The sequence below is a fragment of the Panthera uncia genome, chromosome D4 (genome assembly GCF_023721935.1).
Source record: "Panthera uncia isolate 11264 chromosome D4, Puncia_PCG_1.0, whole genome shotgun sequence".
Lineage (NCBI taxonomy): Eukaryota > Metazoa > Chordata > Mammalia > Carnivora > Felidae > Panthera > Panthera uncia.
The window spans coordinates 74,249,869-74,276,327 of NC_064807.1; the positions used below are offsets into that span (position 1 = coordinate 74,249,869).

The window sequence follows — 26,459 nt, forward strand, 5'->3', positions numbered from 1 at the left end:
CAGCAAATTCTAAATCTTGATGTATTTCTTAATGTTCCTCAAACACCAGGAAAGAAATCACTAGTTCCACTCACATCCCAGTCTCTTTTTTTCCACTCTCCCAGAGTAACACAAATTTCCCCCAGAGCCACGTGCCTTTTATGGCTCTCCTTGGCCAACAGCGGGTCTAAGATATGTGGGGTCAATAATTAATCATTCATTTACCTTTACATTCCCTCAATAACCGTCCTGCCCCCAGCCACTCCTTCATTTATTCCGCCATTCATTGAACACATCACTAATCCATCCATGGGTTCATTCATTCATGTAATTATTCTCATATATATTCATCAATATATGAATCAGATGTGAATATACATTAACATATACATGTATGTATGCATCCACTAAGCAGTCCATTTTTCATTCACATTAGATCTCTATTCATACATTCTTTCCTTCACTCATTCATTTACCAAATATCCACAGTGCTCGCTGGGAGCCCAGTTGGTCGGGATCTGCCTTGGATACTGATTTGTAGAAGGTGTGGCCACTGCCATTTAGCAATTCAGAAACCAATGAAGAAGACAGAGGACAGGCAAACATAAAATTGCAAAGGCTGTGTGGTCAGGGCAAGGAGGGCAAGAAGGTGAAAACAAAAGTAATAATAACTGCATGCCTTACTATGTCCCCAGTACTTCCCATGCCTTTTCTGATTTAAATGATCCCTTCCTTTTGGGGCACCTGGGTGGCTCAGTTGGTTAAGGGGCCAATTCTTCATTTCGTCGCAGGTCATGATCTCATGGTACATAAGCTGAAGCCCTGCATCAGGCTCTACACTGGGCATGGAACATGCTTGAGATTCTCTATCTCTCCCTCAGATCCTCCCCTGCTTGCACATGCATGTGCTCTCACTCTCAAATAAATAAATGAATAAATGTTAAAAAAAAATGCTCCCTTCCTTTTAATAGGTGATGAAACCAAATTTACCTAGTAAATAGCCTCAGTTGAGATCCGCGCCCAGGCATTTTCTTCACGCTCCCCAAACTCTTAACCACTCTGCTATATTCACTGGCAATATCATTGGCGACCTCACTTTAGACTAGAGTTTCTGGGGAGTGATGTGGGAGAAATCCAATTAGAAAGGTGTGAGAAGCAATTGGAATGTGAAGAAGTGGAAACTATGAGTTTTTGTCAAGGAGCTTGTCCTTCAAAGGGTGGAGAGAGAAGGTGGTGCCTGAAGAGGAGACTAGGAGCAAGTCTTAGCCAGGGCATCAGAAGATTCTTAGGAGTAAAGACAAGCAGGTTTACCACCGCAGGTCCCTTCCATTCTCTTCCATTAGTTATTGTCTCCATTCCTGTTGCTCTCGCCATGCCTGTGAGCTGTTTTATTTACTTCTGTAAATGCTAGGATATAGTGAAGAGGCTAACATAGTGTAGTTGCTAAATTAACACCTATAGAGTGGACGTCAAATGCTCTACAATGGATTGATGCATTACCTAGAATCACACTGTAGAGAAAGAGAGGAGTATGTTGGCTGAGTGGGGCAGCTCATCACCAAGTGATGAGTGGATCCCACCGGATCCTGGAAGGCTGCTGATATGGAGGCAGTGGCTGGGGTAACGAGAAACATAAAGTCAAAATTTGTAAGAAAAGTGTAGGTTCAAGCACAGAGTAAAACTGACTTTGTGCCTAAGCAGGGGGCAGCATCAAAGTGGGGGACTCGAACAAGTGTGTAGGATTGTCTTAGAGGAGACTGGCCCGTAGAAAACAGACCCAGGGAACAAATGTCACATGCTTATAGTGTTTGGCCATTTGCACAATTCCCTGGCAATTCACATTGGTTCAGGAGCCCCAGCAGAGAAAACAGTCTTACGGGTGTAGAGAAAATGAAGGTTTCAGTTTCAGTGGGGTGGGTTTTATTACAACTGTTATTAGTCTGTTGTGCAAAAAGCCCATTAGAAACTCACTAGGGCTCTCAAAAGTATTGCACATTTATTATAATTATATTCCTTCTGATTGCTCCATGGGTTTCTTGATACTGACTGAGCATTGGATCTGTTAAAGGTGCATAGGGAGGGGTAGCTTCTGGATCACTTGGCATTTGAGTCCAGGGACAGATACCTCTAGTTCATGCCCCACACATATTGCTGAAAGGAAGAAAGGGACCTGCCAAGTTGTGAATTGTAGGCACGAGCTTTGACATGTATTATTTTCTATCATGACGACCAGAGGAGTCGGAGGATCAGATACATCAAGTAGCTTTCCCAAGGTCACACAGCTAGTCGGGAGCAGAACTGGCATTCGTAACCCAGCTGGTCTAACTTGCAAAGCCTATATCCTTTCCAAGGCCCCATGCAGCCCCCAGCAATGGGATCTCTTTAGTAAGAGAAAGGATTTCTCACTCCAGGTTGGCAACCTTTTTGAGAAAAGGAGGGGGCAGGGGAGGAAAGAATCATTTCATGCCAGTTTCAGTCTCAAAGATCACTCTCCAGCTGTCAGCAGAGCCCACAATCACTGTGGAGTTTTATTAAGGAGCAAGAGTCGTAGAAGAGAGAAGTGACAGATTGAAAATTAACTTGCCAAACTCCCCATCAATATTGTGACAGTCCCCAAGTACCAGTTCAGTGGCCCAGTGTACCAACTTGACAATATTAACATAACTTTGTCGGAACAAAAGCTTCCCCTGTGTCTTTTCAAGAGAAGCTAATTTTGGGGAGACAGACATTCTTCTTTTTGCCTTTTTTGTCACCTCTGACTTCTACACGTCACACACACCCCCAGCTCACTTGACCGAATTTCACTTGCATAAGCATCTTTTTTGCGTGACCTAGGAGCTTGGTAAGTGGAGGGACAGTGGAAGCTATCATCTAATCTAGGCGACTTTTATCTGAGATAAATGGTAAACTTAGGACTCTGGGACAAAAGGCATAAACCAGAACTGTCCCAGTCTACCTGGGACATACAGTCACCCTACAAATACTAGGCACATGCTGCAACTCTTTGTATGTCCATCACCTTGCACAATGATTAAAATTCAGTGAGAGCAGGGAATTTGTTCAATGAGGGAATGGAATGGGTCCTTTTCTTTTAATTAGTCTTAGAGAAGCTCACAGAACCTTACTGACTTCCTTCTTTGTTCCTTCTATACTCTTGCCCTCCCTCTCTTCATCCCTCCCCAGACCCTTCCTTCCTTTTATTTCTTCTTGCCTTCTCAACTTATAAGTCACCTTCTATTCATCAATCCCTGTTTATTTTTTATCACTGGGCATATAAATAAACACAGTTTCTGCCTTGAGGGTGAGAAGAGAAAATGAGTAGAATATACTAAACATTGACCATGGGTCAGCTGATTTAAACACTGGCTTATTTTGCCACCTGACCAATGAGGTAGTTAATATGTTCACCTTGTGCAAATGAGGACAATTAGCCTGGGTCAGGTGACTTGACCAAGGTCACACAGCTAATAACAGCAGAGGGTGAATTTAATTCCAGGCCTGCCAGAGTCTCACCCTTAAACTACACTCCCACCTCAGCTTTATAGAGGGAAACTGAAATATAAAATAGTGCAGTGTGTAAAGTGCTGTGACAGAGAAGGGTTCCCAGTCTGTGGATGGGTATAAAAGCGTCTCTGACCCACAATTTTCTATACACTTTATCCATAAATCAACATGAATGGAACCAGAGAGTGTTATGCTAAGTGAAATAAGTCACACAGAGAAAGACAGATACCATATGTTTTCACTCTTATGTGGATCCTGAGAAACTTAACGGAAGACCATGGGGGAGGGGAAGGAAAAAAAAGTTAGAGAGGGAGGGAGACAAACCATAAGAGACTCTTAAAAACTGAGAATAAACTGAGGGTTAACAGGGGGTGGGAGGGAGGGGAAAGTAGGTGATGGGCATTGAGGACGGCACCCGTTGGGATGAGCACTGGGTGTTGTATGGAAACCGATTTGACAATAAATTTCATATTTAAAAAAATGAAAACATAAAAAAATAAATTAAAAAAATCAACTTTGAACTTACAGCTACCATTTGTCACAACCTTAGTCGTATAGACACTTTGCTAGCTAGGTCTTGGGGATTGATACTGACAGTCAAAAACGTGCCCGGTCTCATTTCAGTAGGGAAGGTAGACATTGAATAAAGAATCACACAAATATTAATTTAATTTAGGTCTCTACAAGTATTTCAGTGGAAAAATAGCACAAAGACAAGATACGATTTTTTTCGTCATTATTTCCACGGGCAAAGAACAGTCTGGGTGGGTAAATAATGAGGATCATATTGCGGAGAGCTAGGATTCGAACCCACCAACTACTTGATCGCAAAGCCTGTGGGTGCCCTTCCCTCCCTCCTCAACAATGTGACTGCAAAGCCATTGGTGGAACAGAGCAAATCCCTCACCACCACTTTCTAAGCTCAGTAACCTCAGTGTCTTTCTCTGCAGAATGGATATAACATTGGCTCATCTCCATGAACTTGTTGTGAGGAGTGAAGAAGATAAGTACTCGAAGCACTGTGCAGAGTCTCTGACCCATACATGTGTGCTCGGTAAATAGCAATTATCATCATCGTTAATATTATTAGGCAGTATTGAATTATTGACCAAGGTAATTTGGTGGTCTATCATATACATCATGTCCTGCGTGGTTGGTTAACTTTTAGCTTGGGCATATTTTTATAATATGCTTCCTCCACTCCCCAGCTGCCGCCACCCTCCAGTCCCTGAGCCCAGCACGGTGATATGAATGGAGCAGGACATGTGACCGTGTGGTGTAAGGGGAAGGGAGGAAGAGATGTTTGAGTATGGATTTGGAGCCACACTGCCTAGATGTCAATCCTGGCTCCACCATTTATTTCTAAACTGGGTGACTGAGAAAATTAGTGTCATCTCTGGACATCACACTGCTGTGGGAGCTGAATGGGTTTATACAGGTAAAACTCCTCCCTGAGTTCTCCTCTTAGGTCACTGGGAACTCGTTCTCATCCTCTTTGGCTGGTGCCTCTTCATTTCTCTGACCTGTAAGTATGGGAGCCCCTGGGCTCTGGGCCTGGGCTCATCTCTTCTCTCTCTACTCCCTGATGAGTCTGTCTCCTCTCATTTCTTTTATATCATTCATATGCTAAGTAATCTGACATTTGTATTTCAAGGCCAGTTTCTCTTCTCTGTTGGTATATCCAACTGGCTTCCTGACATCTTCATGAGGAAATACGTGAGATATGGCCAGATGACGTTTACTAAAGCAGGGTGATGATTACCTGGGGTTTATGATACTGTTGCCTACTTTTATTAATGGCTGGAATTTTCCACAAATGAGTTCATTTTTTAATATGGCTGAAATCGAATTTCTGTTTCTGCTCCCCTCCCTTATGCCTCCTCTCCTGTCTCCATCAATGGGACTTCCATCTGTCCAGTGGCGTAGGCTAAAACAGAGAGCCAACCTCACCTCCTGCTTCCTCTCCCTCATCAGCAAATTCTGTTGCCCTATCTTGAGAATACACCCAGAATCTGCCCACCATGTCAACTCGTACAGCCATGCTCCATTGTCTTTCACCTGAACCACTGCAGACGCCTTGGAACGGCTTTCCCTGCTTCTATCCTGGCCACTAAAGTCTATTCTTCACACCCCAGATGGAATGGTCTTTTAAAAATATGAGTGAGATTAGAGCCCTCTTCTACTCAAACCATGCACTGGCTTGCTTCTCTTCTCACTCAGGATAAAATCCAAAGTATGGCATTTACATGACTCATGGGACTCCACACAGATTGCCACAGCGTTCTACTTGCCATCCATTATTTTTTAACTTAGAACATTTTCTCCTACTACTCACCCCCCCACCCCCGCCGCTTCACTATGTTCCATCCACCTGAACTCCTTTTTGTTCATGGATCATGCCAAGGGTCTGTGAACTTGCTGCACCCTCTGCCCGGAAGCTCTTCCTTAGGTACCTGCAAAGTTCACGATCTCACCTAAGACCTACGCGCAAGTATCACCTTATCAAAGAGGGCTTTTCTGTTCAGCCTGTATTAAACAGGACCCCCTGCCCAGCACATGCCAGCCCTATGATCCTGCCTCCCTCCATCGTGTTTACACTTGACATAGTCTCTATATAGTTATCTGTTGATTGTCTCCCACATTAGAATACAACTCACGAGGGCAGGGATTTTAGGGGCTTTGTTCATTGCTATATTCCTGGCTTTCCAAAGACAGTGAGTGACATATAAACAGGTACTCAGTAAAGTTTTGGTTAAATAAAGATACAATGGCGCCTGGTGCAAGACAAGTCCTGTATGTTTGTCACTGCTATTCTTGTTACTATTGTTACTACTGCCACTACTGTTAATTTTACTAGGACTTAGTTGACTCACAATGACACAACAAGATGTAAAGACCTTATCAGGACCTTATCGTACAGATGAGGAGACTCGGCTGAGAAAGGAGAAATCACCTGTGTGAGGCATGACAGACCAAGAGGAAGAATTCAGTCTCCAAAACCCTGCTCTCTCTCCTCTCTGAGACCCCTAGTTTTTCCATGATGGCATCGTATATCACTGATGGGATCCCTGTATTAGAATGTTCTCTGTGTCATTTTTTTAAAAGTTCATCGCCTATGGAAAGACCTTTAAGAGATATCACTAAATGAGGGTAAAAGTAAAAAAAAAAAAAAAAAATCAATATACTTTGTATGATTTTTATGGAAGAAAGGGGAGGGATAATATTTAATCTTACTTGCTTGGATTTATATGTAAAAAACACTGGAAAGATCCCCAAGAAAGGAGTAACAGTAGGGTAGGGCCTGGGGAATAGGGATGGCAGAAAACAGGGAAAAGATGAAAAACTATCATCGTATGTATTTTATGCTGCTTTTGTTTTTGAACTTTGTGAATTTAATGTATATAAAAAATAAGCCTTCCAAAACTGTCACAGGCAAAGGAGCCCAGAAGACAGACAGGTAAAAGTATAGTAGTGACGAAGCCGGCCTTGAGATTCTCTCAACTTGACCCATCTTCAAACAAGCTTCTTCCTGACTCTAGGTGTCTGACCTCTCTTTCTCAGACTATGGCTTTAGACAAGTGTCCCTATAAATTCTTTATCTGCCCCTTTAGCAAGTAAATCTTTCAAGAAGTGTCTGGCTAGTTCTCCAACCCAGGAAGGAAGGTCTTTCTTAAGGATCCGGAAGCCATCTCTTTAAAACACAGTCGTCAAGGAAGATAGCAGAGAAATACGTCTTTGGATTTGGAATAACTCCATCTGTGGGATGTATTCCGCTGGTGACCCTCCCCTGAAGTCCTCTGGTACCCTTCTACCTGCTTACCCCAACCACAGAAACCTCCTGACCTTGTCTGAATGCAACTGAGTTCAGACCTCTCTCCCCTGTTGCAGCAGTCTTGAATAACCTCTTTCTGGCCTGTTTGACACAGTCTGATGAAATTTCTGCTTTGAAAGTCACAGCGCTGGATAACAGCCAGGATCAGAACGAAAGGACGTTACGTACAAATTAAGGTAGTCTGAATCACTGACTTTATTCAAGGCTACTGCAATAAAAGAGAGGGGTTTGAACTCAGTTCCACTGGGCTAGAGGGCAGAGGATTTTTGAGGCTGGGGTGGGAAGGCGAGAGGTACTGGAGGACTCTGGCACTAGGAAAGGGGGGTTGACCAATAGGTATGTCCTACATATTGACTTATTTTGAATTTGCAAATGCATTTCTCTATCTTTCTCCACAATTACGTTTCAAAAAGAGATGCTCCCAGGTCTTTGAGAAAGAAAAAAAAAAAAAAAAAAAGGAAACACAAATGCAAATAATACCAATAAAAACTATATCCTTTTCCCCTTTATACCAATGTTGGGCTCCTTGAGTCCTGCTCAGCTTTTAGCTCCAGAACCTGGCAGATGATAAGTACTCAGTGTCTATTTATTGGGTGAATCACACAGCTGAAGGAGAATTTAATTGCTATTTAGTTTAATTTCAAACTAGGTTTCCACCTCCTTTGCAAACACAGCTGCAAGATTTCCTATAGGCTTGTATATTCCCAGTGCTTGGGTTCTCATGAACTCCTTAGAAGTAGAGGGGGAATTAATACAAACTTGTAGAACGCTGAGTTCTCTGAACTTCAGTTCTCTGAACCGTGAGTTGGCAGGGAAGACTCATCCCTTTATCCTGTCTTTCTTCCTACTCTAGAAAGCATCCAAAACAAGCTGAAGCATCTTCAAGGTCACAGGTCATGGCAAGTGCCGGGACCCGCACAGAGAATGGAGTGGTGGCTGACTGATTCAGGGTTGATTCTTGCAACATGGTCAGGAATATACTGAATTAACTAGGACTGGGTTACCCAAATGACTGCAGCTTCTGCTCCTGGCTTATGCCTGCTAATTAATTGCCCACTTAATGGGCTCCTCTGAGGATCTTATGAGACATAAAAATAAATGCTCATTTTGGACTCTTAAAAGCCACCTTTGAGGTGTTTCACTAGATTATCATTAATAGAAATTATTCAGTGGTGATGTTACATAAAACCCCAGCCACTGCCCTTGGAGCTCTCTGTATTAATTCACATCCAATAAACTGTGATCCTATCTTTCATTAGAATTGTTACTAACTACATTTCTATTCAGGGCATCTCCCTGAAATGGAAATATTTCCCTAAAAATTAATTTTCCTGATACACATGCGTAGGCTTATTAATGTGAGCTTAGAATAGACTTACTGTTTCATTTCTCTGGAAGGAACACAAAGAAAGTATTGTTGGTGAATTTGCATCTCACATGATCTCAAGTGTGCCAGGATGGGCGCTCCGGCACAAAATTTCAGAGTAAGTGGCATCTCACAGATCCTCAGATTCATGTTAGGAAAATGTCACTAACATTTGCACATGTCTTTACATTTACAAAGCATTTTAACCTGACTTTTCTCATCACCTCTCCCTCCCCACCATAATTCTCCTGTGGGGTTGGTATGATGATGTTCCCTGATTTAGTGGTGAGCAAACTGGCCTCAGAAGGTTCTAAGACAGTGAAAAGTTTCATAGCCAGTAATGGTCCCATTACCGTCGGGGTTTAAATAACCCTTCCTGACTGAATGCCCATCCCCCACCATGGTTTATTTCTACAATCCCATTCCCTCACCCTCTTCAAGATCCTCTAGACGTCCATGTCTGCAGATGCTCTGTGCTCTTACTTGCCTGGGGGCACTCTCCCACCTAGCTAACTCTTAATCACAGACTCCAGATTTCAGCCAGCAGCTTTCAGGAAGCCTCCCCTACCTCTCCTCACCACTGGCCAGTGGTCCATCTGCATAAGCATAGAGACCTGGACTGTCTCCTTCATCTTTTCATCCTCAAAGCTCATACATCACAGCCGAGCAACAAAAACTTGTTAAAAGCAAATGGGAACCAGTGGTAAAGCCAGGACTGGAGTCTCTGACCTCAAGTGCAGCCCTCTGACCATTTCATTCCCTCCTGTAATTAACAAAATGACAAAAACAACAAATGACTTCTGAGGTGTGACTTCTTCAGAGAGTGATACACCCGATGTTGCCTTAGCATAATGCAAATATAGTAAAATTTCATCGCTGTGGACTCCATTAATTAAGGATGCATAATGCTTGGCCAGGGGCTGGGCTGGCTTGTACCTTTGGAGTGTTTATTTATAAAAGAGATTGCTAAGCACATTAGTACATTAGCAGTGTAAACAAGATCACCAGGGAAACGGCAGAAGATACTTAAGAGAACAAACTGCCTGGAGTCACTTTGGAAGCACCCATTATGAACAAACAATCACTGTGCTAATTACAATTGCTCTGCTAATTACAATTACTGTGCTAATTACAATCTATCCTTATCTGTTCCATAGGCTCCCCTACGGACTTTTTCTTCTGAGCACTTAGACCAGCCTGAGTTACCGCCTACGTTTTCGTGGAATGAAATTGTGGTTCTTTAAAAATTGTCCCTGCTTTGGATGGCTCAGTGGTTCCAATAGGCTTCCCCCTGCTAGAAAAAGAACAGAGTCAGGGATTTTGAAGCCAGAAAATTAAAAACAAAACCAAAAAAATGCAGGGGGAGAAGTGAAATGAACCTGGTTGCTTTTGTTGTTTTCGCACCTTCTGCAGACTAAAAGACACAGTTTTAGGTTAGTCGGAGAACATTCAAAATACGCTATGTATAATTTGTTTTCCTCATAAAATGACCATGTTTGGTAGATTTAGAGATGTGAACACCAAGAACAAAATTAAAAAAAAAAATTAAAGTTGCTATTTGTCTTTCTTCTCTTACTATAATTAGGGAGAAAGATTAGAGAGGCCTTTTTTAGAAATGGATTGAGATTCCATGCTCCCTGCATGCAAAAAGTAAAAAACATCTTTCACTAGGTCTTAATTTTACTACTTTCTTTCTGTCCCCAATTATACTAATGAGTGTTGAGGGTATGAGATTTTTGTCTAAGCACTTAATAATAATAAAGCTTCGGGGCGCCTGGGTGGCTCAGTCAGTTAAGCAACTGACTTCGGCTCAGGTCATGATCTCACGGTTTGTGGGTTCGAGCCCCGCGTCGGGCTCTGTGCTGACAGCTCAGAGCCTGGAGCCTGCTTCGGATTCTGTGTCTCCCTCTCTCTCTGTTCCTCCCCTGCTCGTTCTCTGTCTCTTTCTGTCTCTCAAAAAAAATGTTAAAAATATTAAATAATAATAATAATAATAATAATAATAAAGCTTCACTCAGGCCGGTGTCTCCTCCCAAATGGATTTCTCACTACTGTTTCAGGGATCTGTCTTCCACCTGAAGCTGACTGCAGCCCAGCTCTCTGCTGCAAAGTCCTCTCTGCTGCATTGAATGGTGGTGAACTGAGATTGTGGCACACAGGAGGCTCTGATCTGAGCACCCAACCACAGCTTCAGGATACTGGACTCAGGATGAGTGTCTCCCCCCAACTGGGACTGATTCTCAGAGCATCCCATAGCCATCACTAAGCAGAGGAGATGGATGGATGGATGGATGGATGGACACAGAAAACAAGTTGTGCTACATTATACACTAGGGGCCTGTTGGATTACAGGGCAAGACTGTCACCCTGGCTGCTGCAAACCCAAAATACAGTCTCTGCACTTGGTCACTCTGGATGAAGACTCCTTTGGGAGTGCATGGCCTTCTAAGTGTCATTGGCCCTGGGACTTGAATACTGCTCTCCAGTAGGAAAATGGAAGAGGGACAATCCTTCTCTAGTCTCAGGCATAACCTGGGCTCACAACTCATGAAAAGTTCAGTTTAATGCCTTGCTATTCAAAGCTGGTCCTCAGACCCGGGAACTCATTTGTAAAGCAGAGTTTCAGGTCTTATCTTCAACCCACCGAACCAGAGCCTCTATTTTAGCAGGATCCCTTGGTGATTTGTATGCATATTAGAGGTTGAGAATCACTAGTGTAGTTCATATGTACTGTGTTCTGGCTATAAGCAGACATAGGGAAAAGTCCTACCTTTAGATAGGGTTTTTGTGTATAATAATGATGATGAGCTATTACTTGCTTTCCTACTCTTCGAGGATCATATGGTTTGAGCCATATGTGTGTGCATTTGCATACATTATCTGGAGGCTACAGAATGGAGACGAGAGCAGGGCATGACTCTTGGCTCCCTCACGTGCTGTATCACCTTGTATGCCATACTTCACTTCTCTGAGCTCTAGTTTTCTCATGTAGAAAGTATCGTAGTCAACCCATTCTACATGTGTCATGGGAGAAATACTTCCTATGACCCTCAAAGTCAGGCTTTGAAAGGTAAAGAAAATCTGGTTTTACAATATCAATCATCTCTAAGGGTACTGGGTAATGTACCAGAAGGAAAAGTAGGATCTGAACAAGTAGGTTCTGATGTGCAGAACACAGGACTTACTGGTTAACCTTCGTTGTGTTTAGATGCATATCCTTTCCTATAGGTCAGGACCACTTCTAAGCTGGTTATTACATATTTTTAATATTTCCACAGAAGTGTTCCACACTTCCAGAACTTTTAGGCATAAGCCATGGACCATTCTCAAATTCCACACAGTACACATGGGCATCTAAATCCCACATTCCTCATTGAATGTAGGTCATTCATACAGAAACAAAGGAGCTATCCTACAGGACACAGGTAATACAATACAGGAGCAAGATTTCGTCCTTCCAAAAGAAGGTGACCTTGGGCGGCTGCCTATTCCACAATGCTGGCTGAGTGGTCCACCTCCCAAAGACCCACAGAGCATGAAGGGCTCTGTTCCTGCCCCTATCCTGGGAATTTCACCAAAGCAATGTATTCACCAAAACATGTTGGGTGGAGGAAGCTGGGAGGATGATGACAGGTCTTAGAGGATATTTTTAGGTTAAAACCCCACTTTACAGTTGAATATCTTGAGGTTCACAGAGGGTAAGAGATTTATCCAAAGCCACACAGCTATGCAATGGCAGATGCAGGGTTTACGCCTCATCATTTCTCATGGTGGCATTTGACAGTTCAGAGCCTGGAGCATGCTTTGGAATCTGTGTCTCCCTCTCTGTCCCTCCCTTGCTCACATTCTCTCTTGAAAATAAATACACATTCAAAAAGTTTTAATCATCACAATACCATCAAGAAGTAGGTATTGTCATTATTTCCAATTTAGAGATGAGGAACCCGAGGCACAATGAACAAATGTGCCCAAGGTCATACAGTTGACAGGTCGCAGGCTAGGACTCAGACTCTAGAGTCTGGCATCTTAGACACGAGGCCAGTACATCTCCAAACTGCTGGATAATGTGAGCCACATGGGAATATGGTGACGCTTCACTTTCCCAAGCTCCTTATTTTAGGAGGGGGAAAAAAAACAAAAAAACAACAACAAAAAACAACAATTGGTAAGTCTTGGTGCAGCTCCACGTGATTCTCATGATCAGGTGAGTAGGAGAAGCTTCACTAAGCCTGTGGCCATGGGGGTTGAATAGGAAGAGGCTGTATTCCTCAGTATTCATCTAAGTTCTGCCATAACCTTAATTTACAGAAACGGCAACTGATCAGGAGAGAATGAGCAAGGGTGATCCAACAGGAAGTGGCAGAACAGGTATGGAAACTCAGCTTTTTTATTCCAGGGCCTATAGTACAGGGGACACATTGTCCTTCACTCCTGCAGAAGATGTCCAGAAACCTTGGGAAAATGCATAGACCAAAGAGAGATTCTTCTGTAGCCAGCCCAAGAGTCAGGGCCCCAGGGAAAGTCGCCTCTTAACTCCTGTGATCCAGCCTCTAATTTCTGTCCGCAGTTTACTACTAAAGTCTCATTAATTTATTCCCTAGAGAAGAGAACATACAGCTGTGTCTCCAGGTGGCAAGTTGAGGATATTGTCAAGAGTTGGGATATGACTGTCCAGGTAGGCTTGAAAATTGTCTTGAGAATCAGAAGCTAATGCCACTTTTAATTAATAATCTCTCCACCAGCAGCCTCCTTTGCTTTCTCTTGCTATAGTAATACCATGGTGTATCACAAAACACCCAGGCCTGAGAATGCAGAAAAACAGCTTCCAGTCCTATCTCTACCATTAATTCTTTATATGGAGGCTTGACCTTCATGTTGCCATCTGTATAGTGTGGAAGCTGGATCCTAGATCTTTAAGGCTTCAGAGTGGATACAGTGCAGCCCAACAGACTGGGGGTTGAAAGCCTGACTTTTTCATTTACTAGTTATATGATTTTAGGTAGTTCATTTAAACACTGTGAGACTTTGGCGTCTCATCTACAAAAGGAGGGAGCGTCATTGAAACTTCTTCAAAGTTCATCCATCTATAAATATGTTTTTTTTGGGGAGATGAATGAAGGAAATGGTCAAGAAAAGAATATAAGGTCTTATTACAGTTCTCATATAGGTGATGATGTCAAGTGGGAGAATGCTAGAAGCCCGAAAGTTACACTGGTGGATGGGCTTTGTTGTTAGACTGAAGTTCTATCACCTGATAGCTGTATGACTATTAGGCTAGTTAGCTTAACATCTCTATACCTCGGTGTAGTAAATGGTATTGATGTCCCATGTTTTTCTTGATCTTCTCAGCACCTGGTAGACAGCATTTCATGTCCCTGCTCAATACTTTGAGGGGTACTGTAACCATAGGACTGGATTTGACCAATGGAACATGAGCAGAAAGTCACCTCTAGGAGGAAGTAATGAGAGCAAATTCCCTTCCCATTACCATAGTGTTCACAGAAGTACATGGAGATGATGTTTCTGTCAGGAGGGAGACACAGAATCCAAAGCAGGCTCCAGGCTCTGAGCTGTCAGCACAGAGCCCAAAGCAGGGCTTGAATTCATGAAACACGAGATCATGACCTGAGCGGAAGTCAGACGCCCAACTGACTGAGTCATCCAGGCACCCCTCCTTTCCTCTTTTTTTTTTTTTTTTTTTTAATAAAACCAAGTTGTTAAGGCTATTTTGTGATTGGTATTGGGAACATTAAATAAGAAAATATATAAAGTACATGGTATAGGATCTGGCACATAACAAAAATGCATATGGCTAACTGGAGAAAATGAGAGAAAGGGAGAAGGGAGGGAAGGGAAGGATCCAGAAACAGCATGTATCATTAGCCATCTCCCAGGAAGGCGCTAGAAAAATAGCTTTGGAGGCCACTTAATAAGATCTGACTCAGGACCCTCCACTGGGAAACAAGTGGGTGCCACTAACAAAAGCCAGCTTTTCTCAAATGCTTAAAGAGAGCCCTTCTGTCTCACCAGGCGTAGGCTGGTGGTGCCTCATCCTGAAATCCCACATCTCACCCAAAACTATCCTCTTACGCTGTACAATGTGCACATCTGATAAGCAGACTAGACTGAAAAGCGCCTTTCTAGCAAATCTCTCATGAGCTCCTCGTGCTCTTTGTAGGTCATCCTGGAAGGCCTATGAGCAAACATCTATTGCCAGCAGAACCATCTTATTTTTGATGAGGCTTTTGCAAAATCTACAATTGTAATTTGCTCAGCCCCCATTCCCAAGCAACTTCCTTCACTGCAATTTCTGAGACTCCAGGCTGAATAAGAGCTCTTGACTGATGTTTATCTAAATCCCTGCAATCTATAACCAAAGTTGACCTCTCTTTCTTACAGGAATGAGGTAGGATGGATGAGGATTAGGGAGGGAAGGAAGTAAAATACAAACAAAAAATCAAATACCACCAACCTTTGATGACTTTATCTCATTCCGACAGTCTTTCCCGATTCCCTCATTGATGGAGAGCTAAGAGGAGGGAATTCTAACGGCAACCCTGCGTGGGTCATTAAGACCCACAATGTGCACCGAAAGGGATTAGAACCAGCAAAACTTGACATCGCTTCCTGAGTTTCGGGGGTAACTCAGGAGTGAATTACGTTGACTCTTCATGTTTCTACAGAATCTGACAATTTCATAAAGTTTTATGTCCATTCATGTCCATCTGATTAGGAAACGGAGCTCTCCCCAGGTGCCACCCAGGTTCTTAAAATAACCTCTACCCATCCTGGGACTAAATTCTGCTGTGACTTGAGTATGAACTCTATCTTCTTCCTCTCTCACTTGAGGTCTGTCCTCCTAACCTTTCATTTTTCACTCCTTCCCACTTCCCCACCTTTCGTCTCTGCTTTGTCTCTGTGACTGCTTCTCGTTGTCACTCTTTTCCTATCTCTAACTTTCTGTGTGGTCTCTTAGCGTGTGCCGCACAAAATCTTCACACACAGTGGAAAACTCCCAAGCTTTTCAGGGTCCTAAGCATCCCCACATGCTCATCTCTCAGGGACAGGCTGCAGCCTAAACATGGCAACCTGAGAAGGTGGTCAGAAAAGGAATCAAGTTCCTGCAGAATCATGTACACGGGGGTGGCTCCTGCCTAAAGTCCATCCGTCATTAAGAATCCGGCATCCCCTGGGGCACCTGAGTGGCTCAGTTGGTTAAAGCATCCAACTTTGGCTCAGGTCATGCTCTCACAGTTTGGGAGTTCAAGCCCCATGTTGGGCTCTGTGCTGACAGCTCAGAGCCTGAAGCCTGCTTCGGATGATGTGTCTCCCTCTCTCTTTGCCCCTCCCTGGCTCGTGCTCTGTCTGTCTCTGTCTCTGTCTCTTTGTCTGTCTGTCTGTCTCTCTCTCAAAAATAAGTAAACATAAAAAAAAAAAAAGAATCTGGCTTCCCCCAATGGCACCTGAGTCCTCCCTCTGTGTTGACCACATGCTATTAAAGGGATACGAGGAAGTGACAGACATCCCTTACAATAGAACCAGAAGCCAGAGAACATTGGTTTGAGAGTCAGAAACTCTAACCTTGAGTCTCAAACGGGCCCCAGATCATGGCGAGCCCTGGAAAAGTTGTATCGTTTGCTGGGTCTCAGTTTCTCTACGTGTGCAACAAGGGGTTAGGTCTAATCGTTAAGGTCTTGTGCAGTGTAGAGACTTGAAATGGGAGGCCTTTCGTACACCAGAAATCCAGGTTGCTTTTCCAGAGATTCGATGGAGGAAATGAGAATGCACATCTGTCCTCTGTCAGCAGTTGCTAGGTGTGAGGATCGAGGTAGGGGCAGGGAGGAGAATGAAGCAGAGTGGTGCCTGTCATGCAGGAGACTCTAGCTGGTAGACAGTTTGAAATCCCAGGCCAGGCGGTTGTCAGGAAATGAGGCATATGGCAGGACGGCTGGTGGGGTGCCTGCTGGCTACTCTGAAGGGCTGGACCGAAGATTACTTGGAGGAGGGAGAAAAGGAACGGGGGATGAGGTGAGAAATGACAACTGCCTTTGATATTGAAAAATTTGCAGGCCTGCCTTCTGGAACTTGGAGGACAGAGAAGCCACTGCCTCCCCCCTGTCTGAGGCTCAGTAAGGGAGCCTTGAAAGCGATAAATTTAGACTCATCAGGAGCCACTCAGCTTCCCACTGTGGGAAGTCAACTGCCTTACCATGTGCCTCCGAGAGGTGACATGGTCTAAGGATGGAAATAATTGTAAAAAAAAAGTTTAACTGAAGCCAAGGATAAGAGAGTTTATGTGAAATGGGCAAATCAAATACAATGGTAGTCTGGGGAGTTCCCTAAATCTTGAGGCTGTTGTCAAAAGAGAAAGTGTGGTCTATTCACTACACTCCTTTCAATGAGCAAATCAGGGCAGACATAGACCCTGGCTATTCAGAAACAACTCAAGATTGAAGGGTTGGAAACAATGAGCAGTGTTTGAGGCGGAATGAGGATTCCGGATGGGGCTAAAATTCTGTCAGAGCCTGGAGACTCCCAGGCTCAGCCTTTACAGCAACATGTTCTCTCTTAATGATCAGTTTGTTGGTAGTAGAAAGGCCAGCATGTTGGGATCTGACCTGAGGTCATGAGCTAGCTTTGCAGTGACTTGTTTTGTGACCTTGCCCAAGTCCCTTCTCCATATGTAAATGAGATCTGGGATTCCATGGAGGTTCTTTGGGATCTAGCATCTTACTATCCAGTTTGGGTCCTTCTTTTGCACCCAAAGCTAATCTCCACACAAGAGAATGAGAATTAGTACATTTGATCACTTAGCCAGCCAGTCTGATAGCTGCTGTGAGAAATCGAGCTACATAAAACATACAATGGGTCCATCACAGTGGCTGGAAAGTGATGAGATGACTATGCTTGTCATGGGTGGGACCAGGATTTGGAGCCGGGTCTATGTGGAGACCTGTTCTGCTGAGTCCCCACCCCTGCTTATCTGTATCTGTCCATCTGCAGACTCGTTCCTCGACCAGAAAATGCCCTTCCAACTCTTATCCCTCCCAAGAAGTACTTTTCTTTGCTATCACTTCAAACCCCAATTCATAAGCCTCATCCTCTGAGAAACCCCTTATCGTTCCTTCTAATTCTTCTCAAAAGGCTTCACAAAGAAATTCTTTGAAAACTACTGGAATACCGCTTTGCAAATTAAATATTCATATATTTTTGTCAATTGTGTATGTCATTGTGTGAGCTTGTAAATTCCCTTCTCAAAAAACAAGGGACACTTTCTTTCTTTTGGATACCACACAGCATTATTTTACCTATCAGGGTGCTCAAAACAGAAGTTTCATAAAGTATTAAAACTACAGAAAGTTAGCATTGTGAGTCCCAGTATTGAGTAGTTCATTTGAATTATCCTTAAGTCTCTCAGATTTTTCCAACAAAGTAGCATTCAGCTGCTGTTCGAGCCTCTGCATAGTAGAAAGGAAACTTCACTGGGATTTGAAGGACTCAACTCTGCTACCAAATTGCTGTGTGGCTACCAGTCACTCCTATTACCCTTAAGTCATCCCTTGCTTGACCTTCTCTTCTGGCTACAACTGCTCACTGGCCATTGGGCATTATGCCTTTCAACTAAATATCTTCCAATATCCCCCTTTCTCTCCTAACTGTTTCCATTATCCTGGTTGAAGCCACCAGCACTCTTACGTGACTTCCAAAATATACCCCCAACTAAGCCCCCATTTCACACTTTCCCATGTCACCCTCATTGCAACCTACCTCCCATGCAGTCACTATGAGGTTGAACAATGTAATACAACCACTCTTTTAACCCTTTATGAGTTCTCCCATTTACTATTAGAATAAAGACTTGGCCAGCAAGACCCCCATGATCTGCCACTACGTGCTGCTCTGGCTTCACCTCCCACAACTCTTCCCTTACTTTCTCAGCCAAAACCACACCAGACTTCTTCCTATCTTAAAGCCAAAGGCGTTTTTTTTTTTTTTCCTTCTTAGAACATCTGTCTCTGCTTGAAATCTTTCCCAATGCTAACTCTCACTCATTTTCCAGGTATTAGTTAAATAACACTTCATCTGAAAAGTAGACTCCCAAGTCTTATTATTGGTTTCTAATCCAATAGATGCACACCCACTATTCTGCTCCAACTAAATTAGAGCCTACTGTTAATTGCTATCTTGGAACACTGTATCTTTATTCAACAGTACTTACCACAAATTAAATAAGTACATAAGATTACAAACATACACACACACACACACACACACACACACACGTATGCCCACACACTACACCTAGACACCAGAGGATCTCAAGCCACTTTTATCTTACTTTTCATTGTATCTCAAGTAACCAGCATGGTACTTGGAAAACAGTAGGTGCTCAAGCAGCTGTGATAACTACACAGGTGAATGGTTTTAGGGGGTTCACATTTCCATGCTTGTTCTACAAACCGGGAAGTGACAAGGTATACTGGATGAAAAGACAAGAGCAAGACTTTGGAGTCAGCCAGATTTACACCTGATTCTTTGCTCTGCCTCTCACTGGTGACCTTGGGAGAGTCACTTTACCTCTCCAGTGTTGACATATCAGCTGCAAAATGGAGGCTATGGTGCCTCCCAGGGTGTTAATAATGAAGCTAAAATGGTATTATCCTGGCTCTCTCACTTCCTAGAAGGGATATCAGGGAGAATCACTTAACATTTCCATTTTTCTTCTGTATAAAGGGGATGAAAATAGACCCTGCTTCTCAGGGCCATTGTGAGGATCACATAAATTAATAGATGGTTAATAGATGGCAAGTGCTTAGAATGCCCTCAGCATGTGCTGAGTTAATATCATCACCACCATCATCATCACTACTGTTATTATTATTAATACTAAACATACTTGGTAAAGAGTTTGACATGGAGAATTTCTTAATAAATAGTGGTCATGATTACCACTCCTACTATAACCACTACTATTATTAATTAGATGATGGAATGGGGATGATAATGATTATAATGGTGATATTTCTTCCCAATTCTGACTTTTGTTGACATGACCTCAAAATGCTAGGGTGAACCCTGCCCTGTGATAATATCCTATTACATTTTCATGCAAAACTGTCTAAAAGTACTGTTTTTTTTAAAAAAGATAATAATTCTTTATACATAGAACAATGCTTCTCATTCTACCATCTTTTGATTCTTCAGATTGTGAGACATGATAAATCCTGCTTCTTCAAATCTCTCAGGGAGGCTTTCATAATGACGCTGCATGTCTAATCTTCATATAATTTGGCCAACTCAATCCTCATTCTGTTTGCTCTTATATGAGAATGGTCTTATCTTTTAATTTCATAGGTACCTCTATATTTATTAACAGGGAAAGAGGTCTTTGACATTTTGTTGAGCAAAAAACAGCAATTTCTAAACAGCTTTACTGAGATTTAGTGTGTGTGTGTGTGTGTGTGTGTGTGTGTGTAGATAGAGAGAGGGAGAGAGGAGTTTTAAGAATGTTCAAGAAAATGTTAATTCTGGATATTTCTGGGTGATGGGAATTTTATTTTGTACTTCATTAAATGTCTTTATTTTTTAACTGCCTGAATAGCCTACATAGGATACTTATTTTTTAATAGACTGAAAGATTAATTTAAACATTTTAAAATTCCATTAACTGTACTTATAGGATGATTTAAGGCTGAATTAAAAATATGTGGATAGAGTTAGAAAAATGGAAGGGCAGGATAAATAAAGGCTAGGTCAGTGGAAAGGAACCTCATGGAATGAATTTTGCTAACTTGTAACACTTCATTGGATAGGTATCAATAAGCCTACAAAGATACTGGCCAGTCTAACAAAGCTCAATTCCATGGTGCCCATGGCTTCCGCCCCCTGCCCAGATTTTGGGTCAGTGATCCAACCAGTGAAGTGCGAGTATCTGCCCATACCTAAAGGTCATCTGGAAGACTTGGCCTTGGTTCACATGCTGGGTCCGGTTGTTGTAACCATGTAGCATCTCTCCAAAGAGGGTGTCGTTGAATTTGGAGTCGGGTTTGAGGCATTTGGGGCCCTCGCAGACATCTGAGAGCATTAGGCAGGATTTTCCATCAGGAGCCAGCTTGTATTCCTCCACACAACTGCACAATAAAACAGAGCCGAGAGTTAGCTCCGCATGCTGGATGCCCCCATTGTGGATGACCTAAAACCAAGGCCTCCTTTGCCTGAAAAACAGGTCAGAGTTTAGGAATGGAGACAGCTATTCTGGCTGGAATCTATCTAGGGCACAGGTGTCTAGAGAGAAGCACATTAATCCTGCAAATTGGTAAATTCAGGGAAAGTCATTTGTGACATTTTGGAGGAGTCGAGGGGGAAACCAGAGTGCACATCTACGCACAAAGCAAATTTAAAAACTGTTTTCCATGAACACACAGACTTTAAAGAGCATGACAGACCAATTCGCAGGGAATTATCAACTAGTTCCTCAAACCAGAATCTATTCCCAGTGTATCTGTCGACCAAGGTTGAAGACTGTAGCAAAAACAAGGTTGTTATTGCCCTTGTAACTCAGAGGTGATCCTTCCAGGACCACGGACAGCTCACTGCAGCCGCTGCTTCTGCTCAATTAGCAATATACCTAGTCTCTGTTGACCTCTAACTACCCAATCCTAACAGCAGAAGGGCCTTTGACATGCCTTTGAGTCAGGGACTAAACCAGTCCTCCTCTGTGGACTAAATAGGCATCTGAATGGGGTGTGGAAATAATATTTGCAATCTGGGGATGTTTGTAGTGAAAAAGGAATCTCTTAGGCATGGGGAAGAGGAGGAAACAGAGGTCTTAGCTCCTGAAAAATCAATCCAGAAATGGGAACTCTTTTAGTCTTTACATGTTCATGGCCTTTGGCTATGCACTGGGAAAAGGGTGCACATAAGAAATAAGACACACAAGAGAATAGGCTGTTCAACTGAAAAAACTTGTATAAATATCATCTTTGCTCCTTTGGACCTATGTGAACCCCAGCAAGTCATTTAACTTCTTTGATCTTCAATTTCCTCATCTGTAGAATGGGGTAGAAACTCCTACCCTATATTAATTCATTAGGCTGCTATAACATCCTTGGATACATTGGCTGCAAAAAGAGGAATTGAAAGGTACTTCGCAAAATAATTACAGTAATGATGGAAATGGTGGTGTTTATTGAGCATACACTTTCCATGGAAATTTCATATATTTCTATTTTTAAATGTTTCTTTTTGAGAGAGAGAAAGAGAGAACACAAGCCGGAGAGAGTTAGAGAGAGAATCCCAAGCAAGCTCCATGCTAAGCCTACTGTCAGCACAGAGCCCGACGCAGGGCTCTACCCCATGACACTGAGATCATGACCCGAGCTGAAATCAAGAGTTGGGCACTTAACTGACTGAGCCACCCAGGTGCCTCTTGTATATTTATTTTCTGGCCATGAAACAAGTTAATTTCATCATTCCTGCTTTACCCAGAATCAAAATGAGGAGACAAGTAAAGCAGGTCACACTGTGAGCAAGAGGCAAAGTGGCATTCAAATTTGAGTCTGTTTAGCAACAAAGGGACCTTTTTCTACTCTTGTCTTCTCCGAATTCAGTTGTTTCTACTTGCATGACATGACCCTGGGTAAGGCTGTGCCAGTTAGAGGCAGTAGAAAGCAGGAAAGCTCTTATTTGTGAAAATCTATTGACTCTGACTGCAGAGAGACTCAGAAACTCATACAGAAGAAGGGAGAGGCTCTATGCGATGGGTTTGGGAAGAAAATATTCCTAGGTTGAAAGAACTAGTAGCTGATGCCAGACACGTGGAACTCAACTGAAGGCAGGAAGCAAATAGGAAGAGCTGAAACGCTGACTCAAGATCACTCTAGTGAAAAGCCAGGAATGTCTCCTGCATAAAGCAAGCTGTCACTCTTCCCTTGTTCTCTTATCACCTCTAGTGTGTTGAACAGATGCACCAACTGTCCTTCCTACATGCTTCTGCCCAAGTACAGCAGAAGGTTGTTGGAAGAAGGCCTGTCCTGGTGCCTTCACCAAGTCTATCCCCTCTTCTTTTTGCATTTGTTAAATGTAAGTAACTCTCCCTTGATAAAGGTGGAGTACACATGACATGAGTTACATGAATGCACAGAGTATATGGTAAGTTCCTAATGAAGTCTAGTTCCAGCCATCTATTCCCAGGAGGTTCCCAGCAAATATGAGAAATGGTTTACTGGAGTAGAGCTTCCTCTCTTTATACACACACACAGACACACACACACACGCACACACGCATGCACCTGTGAATAAATATACTCTTGTTATAAATGATTAAACATTATCAAAGTCTATAGAGTTCCTCATTTCCACTCCTCACATATTTTTACTTAATATAAGTAGTCATCATTGTTAACTATTATGTATTCTTCTAGGTTTTTAAAAATACATTTATAAATACAATATTACGCATATAATAATTATATATATATAAATTTTTCATAATAAACTCGTAAGTACACCATACATTGTTATAAGATATGCATTTGTACTTAATACTATTTCTTAGACATCTTTTCAAACCAGTATTCATATAGATCTTTCTGATGGTTATTTGGCATTGCACGGTATAAATGTACCATAATGCCTTTAGCTAATCTTTATTAATGAGCATTTTGGTTGTTTATAGCTGTTTATTATTGCAAATGGTATCATAATGAAGATCTTTGTACATATATCATTCTGTACATGTATGTGTTTCTACTAAAAAAAATCTTAGAAAAAGGATTGCTGGGTCAGTGGTTTATGAATTTAAAAATTTTGGTAGATTTAATAATGGCTGTCTGTTGGGGCTCTACCAGTCTACAACCCTATCACTGATGATTGAGAAAGCCCATTTCCCCATAACTTTTATGTTCATTATCACCAATATGGGATTGGAAAAAAACTCATTTTTGTTTTGATTGGCATTTCCCTGATTACTGCTGAGGTTCCCCACCTTTTGATGTCATGGCCATGTGTATTTCTCCTTCTATAGGTTGTCCATCCATGTGCTTTAACCATTTTCCTATTGTGATTCTTGTCTTTCTCCTTATTGGCTTATGTATGCTTTGCATATTTTCTGGAGTTCTCCTTCTCCTTCCATACATATTGAAATTTTCTTTCACTCTGTACTTGTGTTTTAACCTTACTTTTGATATCTTATAACCTCTCTATCCTGGTCCTTAACTGCTTCTGAATTTGGTTCAATGCTTAGGAAGCGACAGATGATAAAACACATTTCTATATATTATTCTAGTATTTATATAGGTTTTTAAAAATCGTTGGTTGTTTAATCTGTATGGATTTAATTTTGTACATGATGTGAGTGGTTATTTTAACTTCATTATTTTCAAAATGAGTAACCATTACCTGAAGGGTCCATCTGTTCACTAACTAATGTAAAATACTATTTTGTCATATACTAAATCACTATGTATGCCATGTATACATGGTTGGAATTTTTCCTATTTAGCTGTCTGTATTTTCCTGCAATAATTCTATACTACTTGAGGGGTTCCTGGGTGGCTCAGTCAGTTGAGCATCCAACATCAGCTCAGGTCATGATCTCAGGGTTCATGAGTTTGAACTCCGCATCAAGCTCTCGGCTGTCAGGGCAGAGCCTGCTTTGGATCCTTGGTCTCCCTCTCTCTTTGCCTCTGTCTCTGTCTCTGTCTCTGTCTCTCTCTCTCTCCCTCTCCCTCTCTCAGAAATAGAAAAAACATGAAAAAGATTATATACTACTTGAATTACTGTAGCTTTGAGGCGTGGTCTGGATATAGTCAAGTAAGTCTCCTCCCCATTGTAAACACTAATTTTCTATCTCAAAACTTCCTCACTCGTCTTATTATTTTCCCATTCAAATGAATTTTAATTTTGACTTGTCAAATTCCACATAAAACCCTAGTAGAATTTTGGGTGATATCACATTGAATTTGTAGACCAATGTGGGGGGAATTTAAAAAAAAATGTCCCCCTGTAAGAAATACATATTGAGACTCAACTCTATGTTGGGCACCACCACCAACTGTGGCAGAGACAATGTCTTCCGTTCCCTACACTGGGTCCTCTTTCTGGAGCTGTACCATAGACTGTGCAACCAAGCTTCCCCTGCAGGTGGGCCAGAGGGGCCACGTGACGGGATTCTGAATGATGGAATCTGTGCTGACGTGATGCAAGCTGCTGCCAGACTCAGACCTTCAAAACATCCTGTCTGATTCTCAAGCCCCCTCTTCTCTTGCTATGGCAAGTTTGGAGAGCATGTGGTCGAAATGCATACTTGCAGTTGGAGAAGTTCACCTCAATCACAATGGATCTTGCATGAAAAGTGTATAATAAACTTTTGTGTACACGTCTCCGGCTTGGGAGGCTTCATTTGTTACAGCAACACAGCTGATCTTATCCTAGGATCTTTACAGTTGTGAGTTTTCTAATTCAGAAATAGTTTCCATCTCCATTTATTAAGTGTTCCTTTACTGTTTTTTAATTTTTTTATTATTTTTTGTAGACACTGTTTTCCTGTTATTTAGATTTTTAAAGGCTCCAAAACCAGTGTGGCTCAAACACCTTTTATTACAATCAAAACTTAATGTTTTATATGAAATATAATTTCTTGTCAAATTGGCTTCCATACAACACCCAGTGCTCATCCCAACAGGTGCCCTCCTCAATGCCCATCACGCACTTTCCCCTATCCCCCACCCCCATCAACCTTCAGTTCGTTCTCAGTATTTAGGAGTCTCTTATGGTTTGCCTCCCTCCCTTTCTGGTTTATATATTAAGCGTTCCTTTAAAGCCTTCTCTGAAGTTTTAGACTTCTGGTTTTAAGAGTCTTCTCGGGGCTTATTCTTAGGTATGGGTACAATATGCAGGGTTCTACAGGTTACAGACATACATTTTAGATGCAGATCACCAGGGGCCAAATCCTGATTTTGTCTCCCATTAGCTGTGTGGCCTTGGACAAATTCTTAGCCTCTCTGTACTTGCTCTGCTTACCTATAAAGAAGTACTCACCTCAAAGAGCCACTGTGAAGATTAAATGAGTTATGTCTGGAATTCGGTGTACCCAAACTTACAGTCAGTGGTCGCTGCTATTATTACATCCTTTTCCACTACAGAAGTAGGATCAGGTTTTCACTTAGGTTTTCCCTTGTATTTTCTAGTAGAAACTGCTGATATTGAGGAAAGCTATTACTGATTTCTGTAAGTTGATTTTTCACCGTACCACATAAAGAGCTCATCAGTTCTAATACATGTACCAGATTTTTCTAAATGGATGAGTATATATTTGCCTCGTTTGGGCATTAGAACTATGCTAGGATTTTGGAATAAATTAGAAAACAGCCATTTTATTTTCTTTCTCTGGTTCAGTTTATATAAGAGAGTGGTTATGCATTCCTTAATGATTTGATAGGACCTGCCTATAAAACCCATGAGCTCATGACTTCTTTTCAATTGTAGATATTTAGCTCTCTGATCATTTTATTTTATGTTATCTGTCTGTTTAGATTTTCTACACCATCATGAGTGAAACTTGGTAATTTATATTTTCCAAGAAAATAATGCATTTTATCAAGACTTGCAAATTTATTGGTATAAAGTTGTACACAGTATTCTCATTAAATTTGCTTTATCTTCTGTGCTTCTATGGGTTTGTCTCTAGCTCATTCCTAATGTCCTTGTGTTCTCTCTCCCTCTCTGATTTCAAAAGGCTTTTGCATTTTATTGTTGAGGCTCCTTTTTTTCTCCTAT

The 26,459-nt window shown here is 42.0% G+C and overlaps 1 protein-coding gene across 1 annotated transcript in view; it reads right to left on the reverse strand.

Moving 5' to 3' along the window:
• LOC125921924 (astrotactin-2-like) overlaps positions 1-26,459 on the reverse strand; it is a 116,097-nt gene that overhangs the window by 42,520 nt on the left and 47,118 nt on the right. Inside the window, exon 4 of the mRNA XM_049629728.1 lies at positions 20,624-20,812. Coding sequence (XP_049485685.1) covers positions 20,624-20,812 — 189 coding nt within the window. The remainder of the gene's footprint in view (positions 1-20,623; positions 20,813-26,459) is intronic.